The sequence below is a fragment of the Phodopus roborovskii genome, unplaced genomic scaffold (assembly GCF_943737965.1).
Source record: "Phodopus roborovskii unplaced genomic scaffold, PHOROB, whole genome shotgun sequence".
NCBI classification, from domain to species: Eukaryota; Metazoa; Chordata; class Mammalia; order Rodentia; family Cricetidae; genus Phodopus; species Phodopus roborovskii.
Genome location: NW_026125295.1, coordinates 4,861,825 through 4,882,815, shown reverse-complemented (window position 1 = coordinate 4,882,815; position 20,991 = coordinate 4,861,825). Strand labels below are relative to the sequence as shown.

The 20,991-nt window shown below is 42.1% G+C and overlaps 1 protein-coding gene across 12 annotated transcripts in view; it reads left to right on the top strand.

The window, feature by feature from the left end:
• Rbms3 (RNA binding motif single stranded interacting protein 3) overlaps positions 1-13,288 on the top strand; it is a 1,220,120-nt gene extending 1,206,832 nt beyond the window's left edge. For 4 of the 12 annotated variants that reach the window (XM_051202102.1, XM_051202094.1, XM_051202063.1 and 1 more), the window contains 2 exons: positions 5,576-5,653; positions 9,038-9,169. In XM_051202102.1, coding sequence (XP_051058059.1) covers positions 5,576-5,653; positions 9,038-9,169 — 210 coding nt within the window. Of the gene's footprint in view, positions 1-5,575; positions 5,654-9,037; positions 9,170-12,971 lie in introns of those variants that run through there. The other 8 variants (XM_051202086.1, XM_051202079.1, XM_051202057.1 and 5 more) reach the window with 4 other exon arrangements.
• Positions 13,289-20,991: the final 7,703 nt, after the last annotated feature.

The window sequence follows — 20,991 nt, the reverse complement described above, 5'->3', positions numbered from 1 at the left end:
TAATAATAAAAAAGTAGCCTGAAGTGTGAAATCTATTCCTGTGAAATTGACTTATTAAGTAATTCCGAGAATATGCCAAGTCAGAAATGATAGAATCGGTTTCAGTGGTTAAAGTACCTGCCAAAAGGATGAGGGTCCTAAGCGTGATCCCCAGTATCCAAGGAAAAGCCAGATGTGGTTGCGCATACCTGTAAGCCCAGCCCTTGCAGGTGATGAAAGTAAATACAGGCCCTGGAGACTGATGGCCAACCAATCTAGATGGTCAGTGAGAGACCCTTTCTCAGAAGATGAGGAGGAGAGAGATGATGGAAGAGCCAAGCACTGCTTATCCAACCTGGATAGTTGGGTCTGGGTGTAATTTGTGTGTGCTCATACAGAATTCCAACTGTGTCCTGGGAGAGGAAAGTTGAGAGCTGGGTCTGCAGTCACCGCCATAGCCATTTCCCCCGAGTTCTCGCTCCTAACTTAGCAAGGCTGTCACTTCTTCAGGCTTTACCCTAGAAAGTCTGTCAGAGGAGAGCCGCCACTTCAAAGTTTATCCTCAGATAATAGTCTTAAGAGTCTTAAATCCACACAGTACTGGCTTGCTTAATATAATCAGCCCTTAATTTTTGGAAAATCTGCCTGTTACATTTCCTGTGACAAAAGAAAAGTAGCCAGAAAGATGTTCCTGTTGAATACACTGCACTGAACAGAGCTGATCCCGGGCTATAAAAATCTTTCCTGTCTCTGTTCAGAACAGTGGCATGATGTTAGATTCCAAGTGTAATAAGGTCATCTTTCCCACCCAAAAAGGGCTGGGGAGATGTCTCCGTTGATAAAGGACTTGCGTTCCAAGAACAAGGAGTTCAAATCTCAGAACACACATAATAAAAACCAGGCATGGTGATACATTCTTTTAATGCCAGCTGAGGGGAATTGGGGATTCATGGATCTTTGAGCCAGTCAGCCTGACCTACTTGGCAATTTCTAGACCAGTGAGAGATACTGTCTCTCAAAATGGCAGATAGTTTCTTAGGAATGATAATGGAGGCTGCCTTTGGCATCTACACATGTGTACATATTACATGTGCACCTGTATACACACAAGTATGCACACACACACACACACAATGTATGAAAAAGAATAATAAAAAATCAATTGGTGATATCATCTTTCCAAGCCTTAAAAATTGTTCAATTGTGGGACGTGTGTGTGTGTGTGTGTGTGAGAGAGAGAGAGAGAGAGAGAGAGAGAGAGAGAGAGAGAGAGAACATGGGCTTATGCACATAAGTGTAACGTTCATGGCTGAAAGTGGAATTGTAGATGGTTTTGAGCCACCACTTGGGCGCTGGCTACCAAACCCCAGGTCCTGGAAGGGCAGCAGCTGGTGCTCTTAACTGCTTGCTGTGAAGTGAGTGAACCACTCTCCAAACTCTCACTTCTGAGGAGACTTTCAGTGTGAATCCCTCCATCTGCAGATCACTTATGGCCATGTTCTAAACCCAACTGAATGTTAGCAAAGGAATGAAGACTTGTTGATTCAGTTTTACAGAGGCCAAACACAGATGGGGCCTTGAATAATCCAATCATTTGAGGAAACTTTGCTATGAATCACATAAAATGTCCTCATTAACCAGGCTGCTTGGGAATACTTTAGCTTGGCAGAGAGGTCTAAATAATTCATTGGGTTCCCATATCAAAGTCTCAGGCATGCTTCCTTATAGACAGGCACGGCAGAATGTGGGTACATCAAAGTGGCGTTCTGTCCCTGGGGACCGGTGACATCGCTTTATGCAAATGTAATTCATGATAAGTTATTAGGTCTAGGTACAAAGTTCATAACCACTAATTCTAGAGTATAAAACAACCCCGTAGTTGTCTTCATCGCTGCCTCCCTCAAATCTACAGATGGCACTGGTCCTCTTGCTAGTGGATGAGAAGTTTTGTAAGGAACCCCAAAGTCTAGGAAGGTGAAGACCAACAAAGCTACTCTGCACTAGAGCAAACCCAGATGCACATGGCACAAATATGCAATGCTTGAGATTCCAGGGGAAAAGGATAGTCCCTAAAAATAAGGTCTAAGCAAAGGCCCTTCAGGAATAAACATTTTGCAAATGCTGCTTTAATCAGCTTTAAGTAGTCTTTTTTAAAAGCGGGAGTCTTCAGCTCCTTAATAAAAGTTATTATATTCATTTTGATTTGTCAAAGGAGTGGCTGTATTATATAAGGTTGCTCAAATGTATTGGAACCCAGAGTGTTTTTCTCCCAAACAAGCAATATGCCAGGGGGTGCAGTGGTGTTTTTTAAGATTATTTTTATTTTTATGTGGGTGAATGCTTGTGTGTGTGTGTGCGTGTGTGTGTGTGTGTGTGTGTGTGTGTGTGTGTACAGACAGAGTGATTGTTGAGACCAAAGAGAGAGTTGGAATTTGAGGTCGTTGTCAGCCACATACTGTATATGCATGGTATGTTAGAGCAGCAAGTGCTTTCAGTCACTGAGCCATCTATCTCTCCAGCACCGTGTGGGGAGGGCGGATGCTCTTGACTGAGCACATACCTAGCCAAAGGGTGCTAGACCGGAAATTGTGTTTGTCAGAATGTTATTTTAATGTTCTGCACTTATTTGAAAAATTGAAAGAAGTTTAATATCTGGATATTTACTGTCTGCTCCAGGGTGCAAAATAATGAGGAGGACCATCTGGGGAATTTGCTTAAAGAGTGCCAGGCACACCGTGAGTGCAAAGTTACTATCTGAGTGGATCCAGAATGGTGGAGGCATGAAACTGGCCGATTTGTGATGAAATATGAGGGATTGACATGGATACTCTGTGTGTGTGTGTGTGTGTGTGTGTGTGTGTGTGCCTGTGGGGGGTATGCATGCCTCTGTGTGTGTGTGTGTGTGCCTGTGGGGGGTATGCATGCCTCTGTGTGTGTGTGTGTGTGTGTGTGCCTGTGGGGGTATTGCATGCCTGTGTGTGTGTGTGTGTGTGCATGCCTCTGTGTGTGTGTGTGCATGCCTCTGTGTGTGTGTGTGTGTGCATGCTAGTGTGTGATGGCGAGGGTACAACCTGCAGCTTGCACTATTTAATTGTCTTCTTCCATCATTGTGGGGAACCAACCCAGGTCATCAGATTTGACAGCAATTGCCTTTACCTTCCTCCTGAGACACGTTTCCAGTCTTCCACTTTGTTTTTTATCTTTTAAGATCACTTTATATTTTGTGCGTATAAGTGTTCTCCCTGCATGTATGCGTTGTGCAGTGTGCCTGTCTGGTGCCTATGGAGGCCAGAAGGTGGCATATTACCTTGAATTGCAGTTAGGGATGGTGGGAGCTGAACCTTGGTTCTCTGCAGGAACCAGTGTTCATAGCTACTGAGATACCTCTCCAGCTCCGGCCACCCTAATTATTCAAACAGGGTCTCTCATTGAACCTGGGATGCGTTGCTCAGCTAGATTAACTGGCCAGCAAGCTCCTGGATTCCCTACGTCCCTTCTCCCCAGCATTCCCCAGAAGTGCACCACTCACTGTGTATTTGTGCTGGTGCTGGGGCATTGGGCTGGGGTCTTTATGTTTACTGGGAAAACACTGACTGACTGAGCCACCTATGGTGCCTCAGCTTAGATGCTTTCACTCACCATTGAATGATCCCTTACTGGGACCTAGGCATCAGGGAGATCAGAATTGGCATTCTGACTGTTTCTTCAGAAGATTGGTGGTTGCCTTAAGAACCCAAGTGTCTCTGGTGATACCAAGTGCAGGTGCAGATAACACTGAGCCTTTCAAACAGTTGCTTTGTCCTAATTACAAAACGTGGTTCTGTATGGCAGGAGGTAAACTCAGCTATTTGTTTCTGTGGATGCACTGAAGATAATGGTGTGGCTTGTTTGGTTTGGGGTTGCTTAATTAAGACTGATCTATTTTTAGCAAGCACACACAAGTGTGTTTAGTTTAGAATGCGGATGAGTTCATTTCAAAGTCACATTATTGCTCCAATCTTGTGTGTGAATGTCGAACAACCGTGGCTGGACTTCCTTCGCTCAGAATGAACCTCTGCACCAGTATACACAGAATACGCACTGTGGGATTTACTGTCTATATATGGCCTTATTATTTGACCTCAGCCATCTGAGAACACAGGACAAGAGACTTCACATGTTCCATGAGACCCAGCCTTGAAACCTCTGTGAGAAAGAAACCTTGCTTCATGGCAGGGCTCTAGTCCTGCAATTTGTTGATGTGGCTCAGGTTTTAGATGCCAGCAAGAGTCCATCATTTAGTTCACATAAAGTAGAGCTGTGAATTTACAGGAAGAATATACAGTACAAATGGGAATATAGGTCATATTTATATATGTGTGCATGGTGTGTGCAGGGTTGTGTGTAACTGTTTGTATATGTGTATAGGTTTGCATGTGTCTGTGTGGTGTGTGTGTGTGTGTGTGTGTGTGCATTTGTGTATAGTGGTGTGTGTGTCTGTGTGTGCCTTTGTGTATATGTGTGTAGGTGTTCATGTGTCTATGTGTTGTGTGTGTGCGTGTGTGTGTGTGTGTGTGTGTGTGTGTGTGATTCTGTATGTATGTGGGTGTGTACAGGGTGTGTGTGTATGTGTCTTTGTGTGTGTTCACATCATTTTTCTGGAAGTTTACCTTTTTACTGCAAAAAATATGTGTCTGTTATCCACAATGCATATGTTAGCAAGTATCATCATTTACCCCTGCTGCCCCAAGTTTATAATTTTTAAGTATGTGTGTGTGTGTGAGAGAGAGAGAGAGGGGGGGGGGGAAGAGCATGTGCACATGTCTGTGGGGGGCAGAAGAGGGTGTCAGTTCTCCTGAAGTTGAAGTTACAGCTAGCTGTGAGCTGTGTGACATGGGTGCTGGCTGTTGAACTCGGGTCCTCTGGAAGAGGAGAATACAATCTTAAACGCTGAAGCATCTCTCCAGTCCTCTGGCCTATTTCTTTTTAAGGCATGAGGAAGAAAATTCTCATGGTGCCTTGAGTATGGAATGGGAAAGGGGGACAAAAGAGACTTGTGTGTAACAAGACTATCTGTAACAATCCTCCTCTCCTTTGCTGTGCTTTGGGATGGAATGCACAGGCTTGTGCATTTTAGACAATCTCTCTACCACTGGGAGACATCTCCAGTCATCTATTTTCACAAAGGTGACAGAAACAACATTTACCCATTGATGTAGTGTATTTCTTACACTGTTCCTCAACAGTTTTAGTTAGAAATCACCGCTTACAAATTACTGGGATGATTCATTCATTCAACAAATGCCTGTCAGGAGCCTCTGTGTGATCTGGCCCAGCAACACAATGGAGAAAAGAACAGACGCCCTGGCACTTATGGGATCTGTGAAATAGGAGACATTCCAGCTGCTACACAGAGTGTAACAGCTTGAGGAGGTGGACTGAGAAAGCCTGTGCGGATATGGGAATGACGAGCAGGTTGGGATTAACAAGCAGTAGTCACTGTTGATAAGACCTTCCATTGTTGGCGAACATGGAGTTTAACCAGGGATGTAACGTCTGACTCTTCCTCCAGTTGCAACCCCCAAGTTCATGTGCGTTTTTCTTTGATTCTCTCTAGTATATGACCGCTGCTCCTATGCAAGGGACCTACATTCCCCAGTACACGCCTGTGCCTCCGACAGCTGTTTCTATTGAAGTAAGTCTATCCTGTAAACACAAAGAGGCTAGGGAAGAGACATCTCAGCCACATGGGTTCCCATAATCTGAGGAGTTGTCAGATAAAATCTGAATGCTGTTGTAAAACACATCCCTGCAAGCTGGGCATACAGAAGTCTACACATCAGCTCAACCAAACCAAATTTTGCTTTACACATGCAGTGTCACACAGGGGTATGCAAGAAGAGTAATTTGCATTCCTAGGCAGCAGCCCAAAGAACAAACCCTTTCCCGCCAAATGCACACCATGAGCACTCATGACCAGAGAGGAGGAACGGTTTACAACTTGGTCATGAGAATGACCCTTGGAACAGCATCATGGGATCTCTGTCTTAGTGCTTTTTCCTCTTGCTGTGATAAAAAGTATATGACAAAGCCACCTAAGAGAGAACAGACTCATTGGAGCTCACAGTCCATCATATGCTGAGGAAGTCCGAGTCAGGCCAAGCAGCTCTTCACATCACATGCACAGTCAAGAAGCAAAGACCAAAGAACACATGCTGCTGCTTAGCTCCTGTCCCTCAACATACACAGTCCAGGCTCCAGCCTGGGAACGGCACCACACACAGTTGGTGTTCTTACCTCATTAATGCAATTGAGAATCCCCACACTGGTTTTTCCGGGCTGATCTCCCAAGTCTTTGGTCAAGCTCAGCACTAAAATTAACCATCCCAATATCACCTAGGAGTTTATTAGAAAAGGAAGGCATCAGATACCACCACTCTGTTTCCTGAATTTACACGGTGTTAATTTTAAGATTTGAGAATCCAGATGTTCACAGAAATGAGACAGTACCTTGATTCTCAGATGCTTCTGCTCACTAAAATTGTTAGGGGATGAATGCTTTAAAAATATGAACTCCTAAACTTGGTCACAGAGATCAAGAGATTCTTTACTGATTTTTCTGGAATATATACTTGGTTAAGCATTTTTATACATTCCCAGATGATGCCAGTAGGTATTAAGGATTAAGAACCAGCCAGGTGATGGTGGTATACATCTTTAATCTCAGAACTCACGAAGCAGAGGCAGGTAGATTTCTGTGATTTCAAGGCCAGCCTGGTCTACAGAGTGAGTTCCAGGACAGCTAGGACTACAGAGAAATGGAACCCTGTCTTAGAAAAAAAATAAAGATTTAAGAATCATTGCTTCATTTGGGAGTGTAATTCAGTCATACCGCTCTTACCTAGTATGTATAAGGCTATGGTTCCATCCCTATCACCCTAGAAAAGAAATGAACAAAAGCCCACTATTCTAATGAGTGAACTCAATATCCTCTAGCTTCCTATATACAAGAAAGATGTAAATGGAATTATTTTGGGTATCATGAATGATATTGCCATGTTGTCCTAAATGGAAACAAAGCTCCTTCTCTCTTCTCATTGGGACAAATCCATCCTCATTAGCTCTCACTTTACTGAATGGAGCTGTCAAGCTTCAGAGAAGAGCCACATAGATGGTGCTAGGTACTTAGACTGTATCCATCTCTGGAGTTACAGCCATGGTCCCTCTTCTCTGAATGCCCCAAGTGCTTTACTGCCATGTGCGGACATTGCTTCTCATCAGCTGGGAGCTGAAAAACTAAACAATATACTTCCTTGAATTCATCTTTCCTTCTCCATAACACAATCAGTAACTCGAGTGTTTGTATTTCTCCAAGTGAAAACCCACCAATAGTGAGGTCGAAGGAGGTTTTTGCCAACTAACTTGGATCTCAGAAAATGTATACAGATTTACTTCTGGTGTGTAACAAATACATGTATGCTTGGATCCAGGTAAGGGAAGCCCCAGAGACTAACAAGGCACTGTTGTACAGCCTAGGAAACTGATACCATCACACCCTTATTGTTTGTAATTTTGTAGATGTGTGGGTCCAAAATAATGATATATTAAATGGGTTTTAATTGGAATTCAAGAACATGAGATTAGATTATGAGATTTTTGCTATATTTAGTGACTAAAAAGCAGCTATGTCTCAAGAAAATTAACAATCAACACATTGCAAGCACTGCAAGCATAAACCTCTATCCCATATTTGCATTTCTATATGTCTACTCAAAGAATTATGCTACTGAAAGGGCAAGCGCCTTTAATCAGTATGGGGTAACAGACACATGTAACAAAGTAGCTTATTGGAAAGGAACTCCTTAAGTTCCATCTGGAGTTGGAGAGAAAAAACAGACGATAACTGTCTCTTCTGCTGTCCCACCTGAACACATGCTTGCAAAGAAAAGAATTTAGTCATGTCCATGTAAAAACACTAGAAGGATATTTGTTGGTATGCATCAATCAGTCAGTTGACCAAACACAAATCAATCCTCTTTGTAGGGTCTAAAAATTTAAAGACTATCAGGTGTTAGGGAGAAACAGAACCAGAGTGCTTGACATACAACCCGCACCAGATGTCCAAGATTAGCCCTGGTCAAGCTGCTGCTGCTGCCCCTGCTGTGTTTCCTTTATCTCCTCCCCCCCCCCAACCTTCTCCTCATCCCTTTTTCCTCTGACTGAATGCCTGTTAATGTCTTATAAAACAAAGCAAAATAAAACAATTTGTAAAAAGAAAGAAAGCAAAACTACACAAGGGACTGGGTGAGGTGGTGATCCCAGCACTCCAGAAGCAAGCAGATCTCTGTGAGTTCCAAGCCAGCCTGGTCTAGGTAGTGTTTCAGGCCAGCCAAGAATAGACAGGGGGACAATGTCTAAAATTAAACACAAACAACAACAACAATAAATCTTATGCAAGAAACTAGAGAGATGCTTCTTTCTACTCTTTCAGGGAATAGCAAGTTGGTTCTCAGCCCCTAAGTCTGGAGGCTCACAGGCTCATGAACATCTCCCACTAAAAAAACCCAAGGAACTTCTGGCCTCCATTCTCTCTCTCCCTCTCTCTCTCTCTCTCTCATACACACACACACACACACACACACACACACACACACACACACACACACACCAGTATATGTTCACATAGATATATGCACATATATACATAAAGAAAGATACAATAAATCTTCATAAGCATGCTTTTATTATTGTAAGCAACCTTTGACTATGATTACAGATGGCTTTTACTGAGACCATAGTCCTCTATCCAACCACAATTGAAATGGTTTTGTGACCATTATATCCTTCCAAGGACTTCTGATGCCAATGGCAGAGCTTATTAGTATTGCATCATCAACATCACAGGATGAACCCTTATACAAGCTTACCCTGCTATTTTCTTTTACTCCCATGCTGTGGTTTTCTGTGGTTGAGAGTTCCCTATTTTCAAGCCCAATAGAAGAAGGGGTTTTGTGTTGCATCTAGAGAGGGCCCTTTACTAAAACAAATAAGCCCTGTGTGTACTGATTTGCTTCTTCAGGGTGTTGTTGCTGATACCTCTCCCCAGACGGTGGCCCCTTCATCCCAGGACAGCAGTGGTCAGCAGCAACAGTTAACAGTGGACACACCCAATGAACACGCACCTGCATACTCTTTCCAACAATCCAAGTAAGTCCCTGCTGTGCCTAGCTTCTTCCTCTAGAATCAGAGTCCTTTCTCAAAATGCTTCTGTTTGTCTGGTTTCACAGAAACTATCATAAACTTAGTGGCAGGCATTTCTCGAGTTCATGATCATGTGGGCTGCTCCCAGCTGGCTTCAGGTGGTATATTTTCTGGTCATGGTTGTACTTGGCCCTGTTGTGTGAGTACCTGGTCATCCATGGCCTTCTGCTTGGGATGATGGAAGGGTTGACTGTATGCTTTCCATTTTATAACAAATTAATTTCTATACAACTCAGAATTCCAAGGACAGAAGGGAGCAAATCCAACAAAAGTAGGCACTTAGTTTTGTTTCTGTGCATCGGCTGCTCTCCTATTGGTTTGGGTAATGCTAGTCACATGACCCAACAGAGTCAGTGAGGGTGCTCACTTCAAGAGAAACATTCCAGTCATTAAAAAAAAAATTGTTACATATACTTGGGAAAATGCTAGTATCCCCACCTGACACTAGATAGTGACCCAACATTCTGTTCTTTATCTCTTACGCAGTTACACTGACATTCTCAATGCAGGTTGACTTTGAACACCAAAGTAAATGGTCCTGGGAAAAGAAGAATATTGTTAAATACAAAGATTAGACCCTGCTCAGGAATTAAACGGCAAAGAAGAATAATTAAGTATGCAGAATTACTCATAAAATATTTTAATCACCCATAAAGAAAGTTACATTGGGCTTTGCATGGAGTGAATGTATAAATTAAACCCTGAGAGCTCTGCTTTGAGACTGGAGGGACCATCAGTGGGAAAGCATACATGGGGAGGCCTCTGTGGGTAAACTAGTCCATCTTCTGGATCATGACTGAATCTCTGAGAGTGGAGAACATTCATTCAGATGAATCTGTCTATAGAGCTTTGCTCTCAGCCATCCTTTAGTTTGTTAAAGAAATCATTTTGTCACTCCTAAAATCATGAAGAAGCTGACCATATCAACCATGCCTGTATTCAACTGGTGAACAGATAAAGAAAATATGGTCCATAGCCACATGATAGAAGTCAACTCAGCTGTAAGTAATGTCATTTTCCAGAGACATGAGTTGCACTGGAGATCATATTAAGAGAAATAAACCAGATTAAGACAGACAATTACAACATATTTGCTCTCACATGCAGAGTCTGGATTTAAATATATGCATCTATCTATACACATATATGTATACGTGCATGTATACTTGCAAGATAAGATATGTAGATTTATGTTATTCTGTTCCAGTGTAATGGGAAAATATCTCTAAAATAATTTAGCTAGTTCTTGCTAGCTTAGCTTCTTAGATACCCTAGATTTCAGGGACTGGGAAGCTTTCTTCCCAGCATGATTGTGCTAATTAACAAGCCACTGCTTCCTGCTGAAAAGCCATTTGTTCAGGGTCATCATGCTAGAGAGAGAGAGAGACAGAGAGAGAGAGGAGAGAGAGAGAGGAGAGAGAGGAGATCTTTAAGTACTTGCTGGCATTTCTCATCAGATACAAGCTGACCACCTGTGAGGTGTAAAGTTTTGCTCAGGGGCACTGAGCCCTGAAAAGCAGGTTGATATGTCAGACTCCCAAAATGTCTACACTCAAGAGATTGTAAACCATAGCCATTATAGACAAAGGTCACCAGGAACCTTGAGAAGCATGATGATGGGCTTACAAATTAAAGGCCTGACACAAACTATTTTCATAGTTCCATGTTTTCCTTTTTAGACTGAAACAAAGAACTGGGTGCAGGAGAGGCGGCTCAGCACTTGCTGCTCTGCTGGAGACCAGTATTTTGTTCCAAGGGTCCATGGGGTGGTTCACAACCACCTCCAACTCCAGATCCTGGAGATCCAAGGTCCTCTTTGAATTCTGTGGACACCCAGGGAGACATATGAATGCATACACAGAGACACATGAATAAATACACAGAACTTCATGTGATAGACTTAATGAGGGACCCCCCCCCATTATTGATGCAGAGAGACTTTATGCTCTTATGCTAAGAGATCATAACAGTAGTTTATTCTGGAAATTCTACGAGAATAACAATCCCCAATAAATCGTCACTTATTTTTTATGCTATCTATAAAACCTTAAAAATAACTGGAGTCCAGGGGCTTGGGAAGTGGCTCAGTTGGTAAGGGCACTTGCTCTCAAAGCATGAGTTCCTGAGTTCCAATCCCCAGCACCCACACAAGAAGCTGAGTATGGACACACATGCCTATAGCCCCAGTACAGGATGGGCAGAGATAGAGAGACCCTAGACTGTGTTAGCTAGCATGATGAGCAGAAGGTGGACTTTAGGCTCGGTGCCTTAGGGCAATAAAGCAGAGACCAATAGAGGAAGACATTTGGCTTTCGTCTTTGACCTCCCCAGGACACACTGTATGTGCACCCATACACATGTGTGTGTGCACCACATGCACACACAACCAATATACATGCAAACTAGTTAGAATGTATTTTACATTTTTAATTAAAATGTAATCACATCATTTTCCTCTTTCCTCCCTCCATCCCTTCGCATCCTCCCCCCCCCCCATCTCAAATTGACAGCCTCTTCTCTAATTATTGTTGGTTATCCAGTACAAAGTGGTCAGCTCTGAAACTATATAAAATGAACTCAGCATGTGTTTATGTTTGCCCACGTGCATATGTATAAAACAATAATGAAATAAAAATAAACGTTTAAATCAACCAGATCCTATAAAGCAAGTTGTATTTTCAGATGCAGAGCAGAAGCGTTTGCTTCAAATCCCACTTGTGACTTTGCAAGTCCTAAGGACCAGGCCCGGCCTACCCATTTAACGCTATTACATGATCACCGTTCTCCAAAGTGTGAAAATCAGATCGCTGATGAAAGAGATTTGCCACCATCCACCAGAGTAGGGCAGATGAGAGAAATACGAACTCTGCAATCCCTCTGTCTACTCTCCTGTGAGGGTCCTGTTGGCAGATGATGTCGTGGTACTTCTCACATGATGAGATGTAGAGAGTGATGGGTTCCTCTTTTTCTAACCAAATGATCTATCAGCCCATGGGCCAGGCTGGTGGTGAATGCCTGTCTTCTAAGAATTGGGAGCTTGAGTTTGACTTTATCTACTTGAGGCCAACATGGGTGGCATGAAGCCAGAATCAGGAGCTGGGGAAATGGTTTAACAGCTAAGGACCCTTGCTGCCTTTGGTGACATTCCCAGCATCTACATTTTAATTCCACTCCCAGAGGATCTGATGGCTTCTTCTGGTCCCCTCGGGTTCTGAATGCATGTGGTGCATTTTCATACATACAAACAAAAAAGTTGTACACACAAACTAAATAAGTATATTTTCAAAAATACCTAACTCAAAACTCAGAATGCCATGTCAACTGCATCAATGCCTTCTAAACAGGACCACAGCAATCCGCCATGAGGTTTTACCTCTTAGGGGTCCTGTCATCATCTCCCTCTGCCCTTACTGGAGACCAGGCTACCCACCATGAAGTCTTAGTAGACAAAGCAAGCCACTGCTGGAGTGATGACTCACTGGGTGTACTGGTGGTAGACTTTGTATGATTTATCACTTGACAATCAGAAGATGTTCTTAGTCCATCAGCCTTGATTTTTGACACAAGTGACCTCTTGCCTGAGTATGTATGTATGTGAAAGTAACAGAATTCCATAGCTCCAAATGTCTCTTCCATTACTTCTTTAAGAATGGCATATTGAAAAATACTGGGCTCTTCTAAGGAACTGTCATGGGAACCCACAGAAGATACACTTGGATGTAATGACCACTCTTATGCATTTGTCTTTGCAGACCATAGACAGAAGCGAAGCTGTCCATCTGAACCCTTACCTTCAATGAAGAAACTTCACTGGGCAAGAAGTTGGTTGGCCTCCAGTTTGCACAGGCGCCAAGGGAAAACTTTCTTCTTCTTTTATTTTTTTATTTTATACTTTACTCAAAGAAAACAAAGTTTTTATGTGCTGTGCAAATGGTTTCTTCGAGTGGTCTGACACTTATTTTTGTCATTTTTTTTTTAAGGGAAAACAAATCCCAGAAAAGGGGGGTGGGGATAAACATCAAAGTTGATGTTTTCTGTGGAAGAACATTTGAATTCAGAATTTGCCAGAAGGTGAAGGTGTAAGTAGATTTTTTTTTTTTTTTTTTTTTGAAAAACCCTGGTGTCAAGAGTTGGGCAACCAGAAGTATAAGAAATTATTTTCCTCAGTAATTAAGCTATTTTTTCGTCTCTTCCTTTCTTGATTGAACCTACTGGGTTGGTTGGGTTTATTTTTTATATTTTATGTTTTCTTAGAAATATTTAGGTAAGGTTTATCTTGAATCTTAATTGCCTTAATTTTAAGGACGTCAAAGGCTCGAGAGGCATGCTGTCAGCGTCTTGTTTAAAAAAAAAAAATCAAGAAAGATTTGAAGTATTGTGCCAGCTTTCACTGGCATAGAAGACAGAGACTGAGATTTTAGGATGGGAAAAAAACTGTACAGTTTAAAAGAAAATGTTTTTTCTTCGTTTGAAGAAAATGTGTTGTTTGAAAAAACAACAGCAACGGCAAGCATTGGGAAATGCTGGGGCTTCTCACGAACTTTGACACAATCATCCTAAAAGCCTAAAAGACATTTTACGGGAAAGATATTCAAGTTGGTTTAAAAACAACTGCATTAGAAATAATGCGTGTTTGGGGGGCAGAATGCAAATTTTTTTTTTTTTTTAATTTACAGAGCGTGGTTGCTAGCGGAAGCGTTAGTGCTTTTTATCTGCAGTTTTTCTATGAGCTTCGTCAGGTTTTAGTCAGCTTTGCTTGTCATATTGCAAAACCTAGCATAAGAGCACTAAAAACAAAACTTAAGTAGATAGACGCTTATGGTCAAAAAGTGCAAAAAAAAATAATAAAAATAAAAATAAAAATGAAAATAAAAACAAAAACACACAGACAAAAAAAACAAAACAAAACAAAAACAAAAAAAAGCAATAGATAGAGAAATTGTTGACAATTTCTGTAGTCTTTCTTAGTTGTGGTCAATTGCAGCCTACGGATGGCCTATTTTATACCAAAGATGAAGTGAGACCCTGTTACAGTCGTGATGGTAGACACTGCTTTTCTTTCCTTAAAGTTTTGTTTGACCTACATGGCCGGACCAGTTCTAACTTCATTTCAACTACCTTCCACTAGTGTTTTACATACTGCAAAAAGGAAAAAAAAAAAAAGGTGTTTTTTCTAGAAATGTCTATTTGTTGATAGTTGAAGTTTGTACCTACTGTGCTCAGCTGTTCAAGCATGAAGAATCTGAGAAAGGATCGATTGATGGAAGCAGGTGGGTTTCAGTCCACTCCCGTGAGCTTTTCCAGCTCCCGGATGGCTCTTCTCGGCAATAGATGGATGGACACTGGTACACCGGTCCTTTGTTCAAGAGGTTACAATGTCTTCGTATGAATTGCAGACTAAGGATGCTTCCTGAATACGCTCCGAAAGATGTCTGAAAGGCCACTTGTCAGAAAGGCTCAGTGATGCTTTGCGCAGTGGGGCTCAGTCCCTTGAGAAGGACTTGTGCATTGGTAACAACCGTCTTCCCTCCAAACGCCAACATAAACAGATTTTTGTCTTCTCTCCTTCATTTCGTTACTGGCTCATCTTGAGCAGACACCTTGATTCTGTGCTTGGGGAGGGGGTGTTTTCCTTTTAACTCTCCCCATTGTGTTCCCAGATCCTGATATTGACAGGACAGCCAACACAGACCTTTTTAAATTTCGGTTTAATTCTCCAAAGTAAGTGGAGCCATTAAGATCGAAGTTTCCTGTTAGTGCAGTAGAGGCGAGCTCTTAACATGCTAGTTGACAATCAAAAAAAAAAAAAAAAAAAAAGTATGATTTTTATCAATAAGAACTGAAAGAATTCGGGTTGATCCAGCACTAAAACCAAAGGAGACACTTGCACTTGGAGTAATGCAAAATGTGGCTTAAAATAATCTAAATTGACTTAGTGAGAACCTAATAGTTCTGATTCATTGTACCTGGGATCCACTTACATAGTTTTGCTTGAAGCTAGAAACAGTGTCGTGGAACTCTTGTTTCTGGAACTATTCCGAAGAATTGCTTTTGAATGAATCATTTGAATCGAGCAGGAGGAGCTGCTTCTTCAGGGTCATCTCTTTGAGTGCTTAGGAAAGACACAGACAAAGGCACCAGAGAGGTAAAGACAGTAGGCTCTCAAAAGCAAAGCAAGTCAGAAGGCAAATCACAGTCCCACAACAAAGGAGTCTGACCCAACCCAAAGGGCCGGCCACTGTCACTAGACCCTGCCTCTCTTCTTTGTAGCCCTGTGACTTGAGTGCTCAAGTCTGGAGAGTGACTTTGTATGTGGGCCACCAAACTAATTACAGAGCAGTGTCCCTGGAGATGGATACACAACTGCAGAGAAGTTCTGTGCTTCACCTTCATCCTATTAGTTTCCTGTGCTTTGGAGGGAACCTGAGATGTCTACATCCTTCCGCGGCATCTGTTGGGAGGACGGACTTGAATTTTGTCTTCTGGCAAACAAACCCTCAAGTTCCAGGGGCTTTCAGAAAACTCACACTTTCTCTTTCTCCGTTCACCCTCTCTTGAGTCTTTGTTTAGGTAAGGGATATCCTGGGCATCGTTCCTTTGCATATGAAACCAACATACTTTCTTGTCCTTTCTGTAAAAGTACCAAATACATGTCTTCATGTGATACAAAAGAGAGTCTCATTTGCATTAACTAACAATGAGGCTGCGAGGTAGCTACCATGTGGCTGTTGAAGGTGCCTAGGTTAACTTCACACTCTTACATATACATTCTAAAATATTTCTTTCAACTCTGAAATTTTCATACTCTCTTTTCTTTTAAAGCCACCTCAGGCCAAAGGAAACCATGATGCCATTTGATATGTCCGTGTGTGTTTTGTGTTTGGGCTGTCTCTGTAGTGCCATTCCATAACATCGTTTAGGAAGGAAAATGTGTGCGTACTCAAACTGGCTTCCTCTCTTTCTGTTACCTTTACCTAAGAATTGTTTTCGATAGCCGAGTGTAGGAGGGAAAGAAGAGGCGTGGCCACATGGCGGTGCAGCGTTGTAATCAAAACGGGACCCCACAACACACACGTACAGTGTGGGCAGAGCAGATGCCACAAGCTCAACCTCGTCAACAGTGCGCGCGGCAGTCCTCACAGGATTTATGACTATGCTCATTTTTTTAAACTGAAGTAAAATTCGAATTCTTCAGATTGTCAAGATGTTTTGATCTTTGCTTTTTCCCCCTTCGTTACCACATCTTGGATGACAAGTTAGGAAAGCAACTAAAGCCACCATCCAAACACAATAAACATCGAGATTCGACTTAGGTGTCAGGAAAGTGAGTGTCTTTGAATAATGACAAGATGTGGGGGAGCAGACGGATGTGGGGGCTGGTAGGTGTGTCTCTAAGGACCCCAGGATGGAACCCTCATGAGCTAATGGTAACATCAGCACATGCTTAGTTTTTGTTCTTGCAAAAAAAAATTACTTGTTTAAAATGATTGAAATATCTATGAAAAACTGACATATTTTATATTGACTTAAAAATCCCTTTATTGAAGAGTGGAATTTAATTTCAACAGATTCCTTGTGTCTTCTTCATGACTGAGATGTTTCAGTGGGATTTCAGTCTATTTCTACATAGACTATGATGTCAGTAGGCTAAACACACTTTTTCACTCCAGTCTCTTTCCCGAGAGTGTGCCAGCTTCTGCAGACAAGCTGAAAATGAAGAGTAAGTCTTAAGTGGGTTTCAGTGGAAAATTCATGGTTTCAAACCACCGAGACACCAGAATTGCGAGTCGTTTGTGATGGCATTTGGCATGGGAAGCAATCACATGTTAGAATATTGCATAGTCATGTCACAGAACTGTGGTCTACTTATGGAGAAAAGGATAAAGGTCTCTGTTTTCTTGCCGTTGGGACTTGTATGCTAAACTTTTTTTTTTTTTTAGCCCGCTGGCCTTGACAGTTTCTCTTGAACCCCAGAGATGGCAAGATTGGCAGGTCTCTTGATGCCATTTCCTCTTGGGAAGGAACTTTGGGGTTTCATGAATCAGATCATTTTACAGTTGTAGTATTGCAATGCAGGTTGAGTCTAACCTGAGAATAATGTTTCTTACCCATTCAAAAACTGGACCCTTCAACCAAATGTTGTCTGCCCTAGCTGAACCTGGAGTTCAGGAAAGTGTACAAGCTAAATGATAAGCCCCAGGTGGCCCCATGATTTGAGAAGGCCGGGTCCATCTCTGGTTACTGATACCTGTCTTCAGGCTGATATCCCAACTTGTAACACGCAGATATAGTTGCTATCACAGAAAGGGTAGAATGTCTTCTAGGAAGCAACAGCTATGCTGTTCTGGGGAGGAGAATAATGTGCAGAGGAATCGGTTTTACTGGTGAAGACTCTGAGCTGAGCAGAGGCAAGAAGGAGCTTGGGGATTTGGAGGCAAATTGTGAGGTCACTGAATCTCTTGGGAGATTTTCTTAACGCTGCTCCATTGTCTGAGTTTCAAAGAAACAGTCACTGTCAGTATTCAGAGGGCTAACTGACTAATCTGGGAGTGAGTGAATTATCTTTTCTTGTTGACTGACCCTGTGAACCTGAGCATTTCACCCCAAGGGTGGACAGAAGAAACCGCTGAAAATAACAACCCGCTCCAGTCTATGTTGCTTCCCAAGTATTGATTTATCAAGGGAGTTTTAATCATTGGTGAAATCAATGTCCACACATTACACACTATGAATTCCAACAGTCCATAATGTTCTTTTCCTGTCCACCACACATAATCAGGAGTTGGCTGCATTCTTGCAAAACACAAATGGAAAAATTACAACAACGAGCTTGGCTCCCCTAAAAGAAAGCTACTTTGGTTTCATTCTCTTTACTGAGAGTCAACACGAGAAAAATGGTCAACGAAGTTTCTATCAGGAGAAAGTAACAAAGGTTTGTTTTTTGGCTGACCACAAAATCATTTTCCTTTTGTTGCTGTTGCTGTTTGAATCAGTGTCACTGTATTAAGACTGAGAGTCGCTCATATTCTGAGGCAAAATTTTATGGCCACTGTGTATGTAAGCACAAAGTGTAGCATTGTTATTACACTTTGGACTTTAAAACCACTGGTCCAACACTATTAATAAAGTTGCTCTCTCTTCCTCCCCAAACATGTTATGTCCTCACATGTAAAAAGGAGTAAGAGATTCCATTCCTATTAGGAACAGTGAAAATATTTCAAAGACACACTGAGCATCAGAGATTACTCTGTTCTCCATTCTGGAGGCAAATGTTCCCATTTCCTAAAGAAGATCATTGGAATCTAAATTCTTAAGCTCTGGGTGAAAGTACTTCAGTTTCAAAGGAAACTGTGACACACGGCTTCTTCTCTAAAAGCCTTGTTCTAAGTTGTCTTCAACTCCATGGACCTTCCGAGACACCATTTTGAGATTTTATTTAAGGGTATCTTTGTATGGCTGTCTCTGACTGTCATGTTTGTAACCCTATGGCATTTCTGGTTTTATCTTTAAGTCCTTTCATGTGTATCATGGTCAAGTTAGACACCATTTCCCCTGTTCCCTGGGCTCTCTGTAGATCAGTGGATATTAGGTTTGAATTTATGTTTTCTTTGATGAAGCTTTCAATAAAAAATGAGAATAAAATCAATGAAGCAGGGGCTGTGGTGTTTGGTTGCACTTTTCCAGGGACTTGTGGGGAGGGGGTGGGCTGTGTCTGGGTTTAATCCACTTTGCTAAATTGTTATTTTTCTGGAATCAATAGAAGAAAAGATGATTCAGGGCTGGAAACATGACTCAGTGGTTGGGTCCTCTTCTTTGTAGAGGACCCAAGTTTAGTTGCTAGCACCCATACCTGGTGGCCCACAACTGCCTGTAATTCCAGGTGGTCCAACACATACACACTCCTGTGTGCATGTACACACACACACACACACACACACAGAGAGAGAGAGAGAGAGAGAGAGAGAGAGAGAGAGAGAGAGTTAAAGATAAAAATAGAAATCTGTATTTTAAAAAACAAGTTATTCTAAGCAAGAAGGTGTGGGAATGGAGGTACTGACCACTCGTGGTCATGTCTGGAAACCTGATAAAACCATCACCGGACCTTTAGGGAACACACAGTCTTCCACTGAGGTCTTTCCATGGTCTCCCAACAACTCTTAACATACAAAAAAGGGTTCAGTAACCACCCATCACCCATTTCCAAATGTGCCCAGCACCCACCAACCACTTGGTGCTATGTGAAGGCCAGAGTTTCTTTTCTCAGCCTTGGTTTGCTTCCCTGCAAGATTCAATTGGGCCAAGATCAGCAGTGCGCTTTCCTTCACCTGTGGGTAATTACAGTAAGCAGGTAAGTGGATGATATTTTTCTGGTCCAGAACTGCCCAGCTCTTTCAGAACTTACATTCAAGGACTAAGAAATATCCCATTCTGTGTATTTACTGTGTGATTCAAAACCATTATAATGTGGAAGATGAGAAAAATATTGGATGAAGGAAGTGCATGCAATTTGCTAAACAGAGAAATTGGTGATATTTAGGACAGATTATCTAGGGAGGGAGGTGGGGAGAGATGCAAGTATATTCATGAACAAAGTATGAGTGGATAGAAAGCCCCAGGAAACCCTATGTATGTATGATGTGCTGAATACACGTGCAAAATAGGAGGTCTTGGACATTCATGATGCCTGATTGGTCCCTCCATTGGTGACATTCATTATCCACCCATAGCAGCCCCGCAGGTCTTGAGTAGATGTCTTCTCCTGCTTCTGCTATTGTCCACAAGAAGAAGCCTCTTTGGTTGATTCTCTTCTGTTGACCTCGTTGTTCAAATCTGAATTCCGTGTCACTTAGCATTGGTGGGCACAGGGATGCAGTCGGGGGAGAAGGAGGATGTATGACCACCATAGACCCAACCTTCTTGTATCTGACCTTCAATGTGTCGGCCTATCTCATGCATTTCCCCTTGCTTCCTGCTCTGCACATAAGCCTTCTGGTTGGAGCCTGTGAGTCTTTACCTTCCAGACTTACAAGTCTCTCTGGAGTCAAGATAATTCACGGATGTCATCTTCATCTGTTAGAATCCAGGTAACTAAGGAAGGATGTAGAGGCAGGTAAGTGGCAGCCATACTCTAAGGGCATGTCATATGCATTCCCTTTAGATATTTGGACAGGAGTGATTGAAAAGGAAGCTGGAAGAAGAGATTAGAGAGAAGAAAATCAGATAGAAAGAGAGACATGGACGTGAGTTAACTCTGTATCTGTCATACTCTATTTAGGCACCATGACTCACACTAGGTATCATAAAATATATATTGTTCACAGATCTGGGGTAGGGGAAGCCCAAGATCTCTGTGTCAGGTAAGGACTTGTTTCCACAGAGCATGCATTGTATGTGAGCATATATGCTGGAAATGACAACCAAACTTGAAGGCTTCTTTAATAAAGATACCAGTCTCATTCATAAGGAGCCCCATACTGATGAATTTTTCATCCCCAAAGACCCACCTCTTCATGCCATCACTTTGGGATTTCAAAATCAATGTTTTTAAAGACTTATCTTTTAATTGAACACATATGTATGTCAGTGTGTAGGATGTGCACATGAATACTGGTTCCCGTGGAGGCCAGAGAGTGTGTCAGATCCCATGGAGCTGGAGTTACAGGAATTTGTGAACCAGCTGGTATGGGTCCTGGAAAACATACTCAGTTCTCTACGGTAGGAATATGTGTGCTTAGTAGCTGTGTCATCTTCTCAGCCCCTGGAAATCAACAT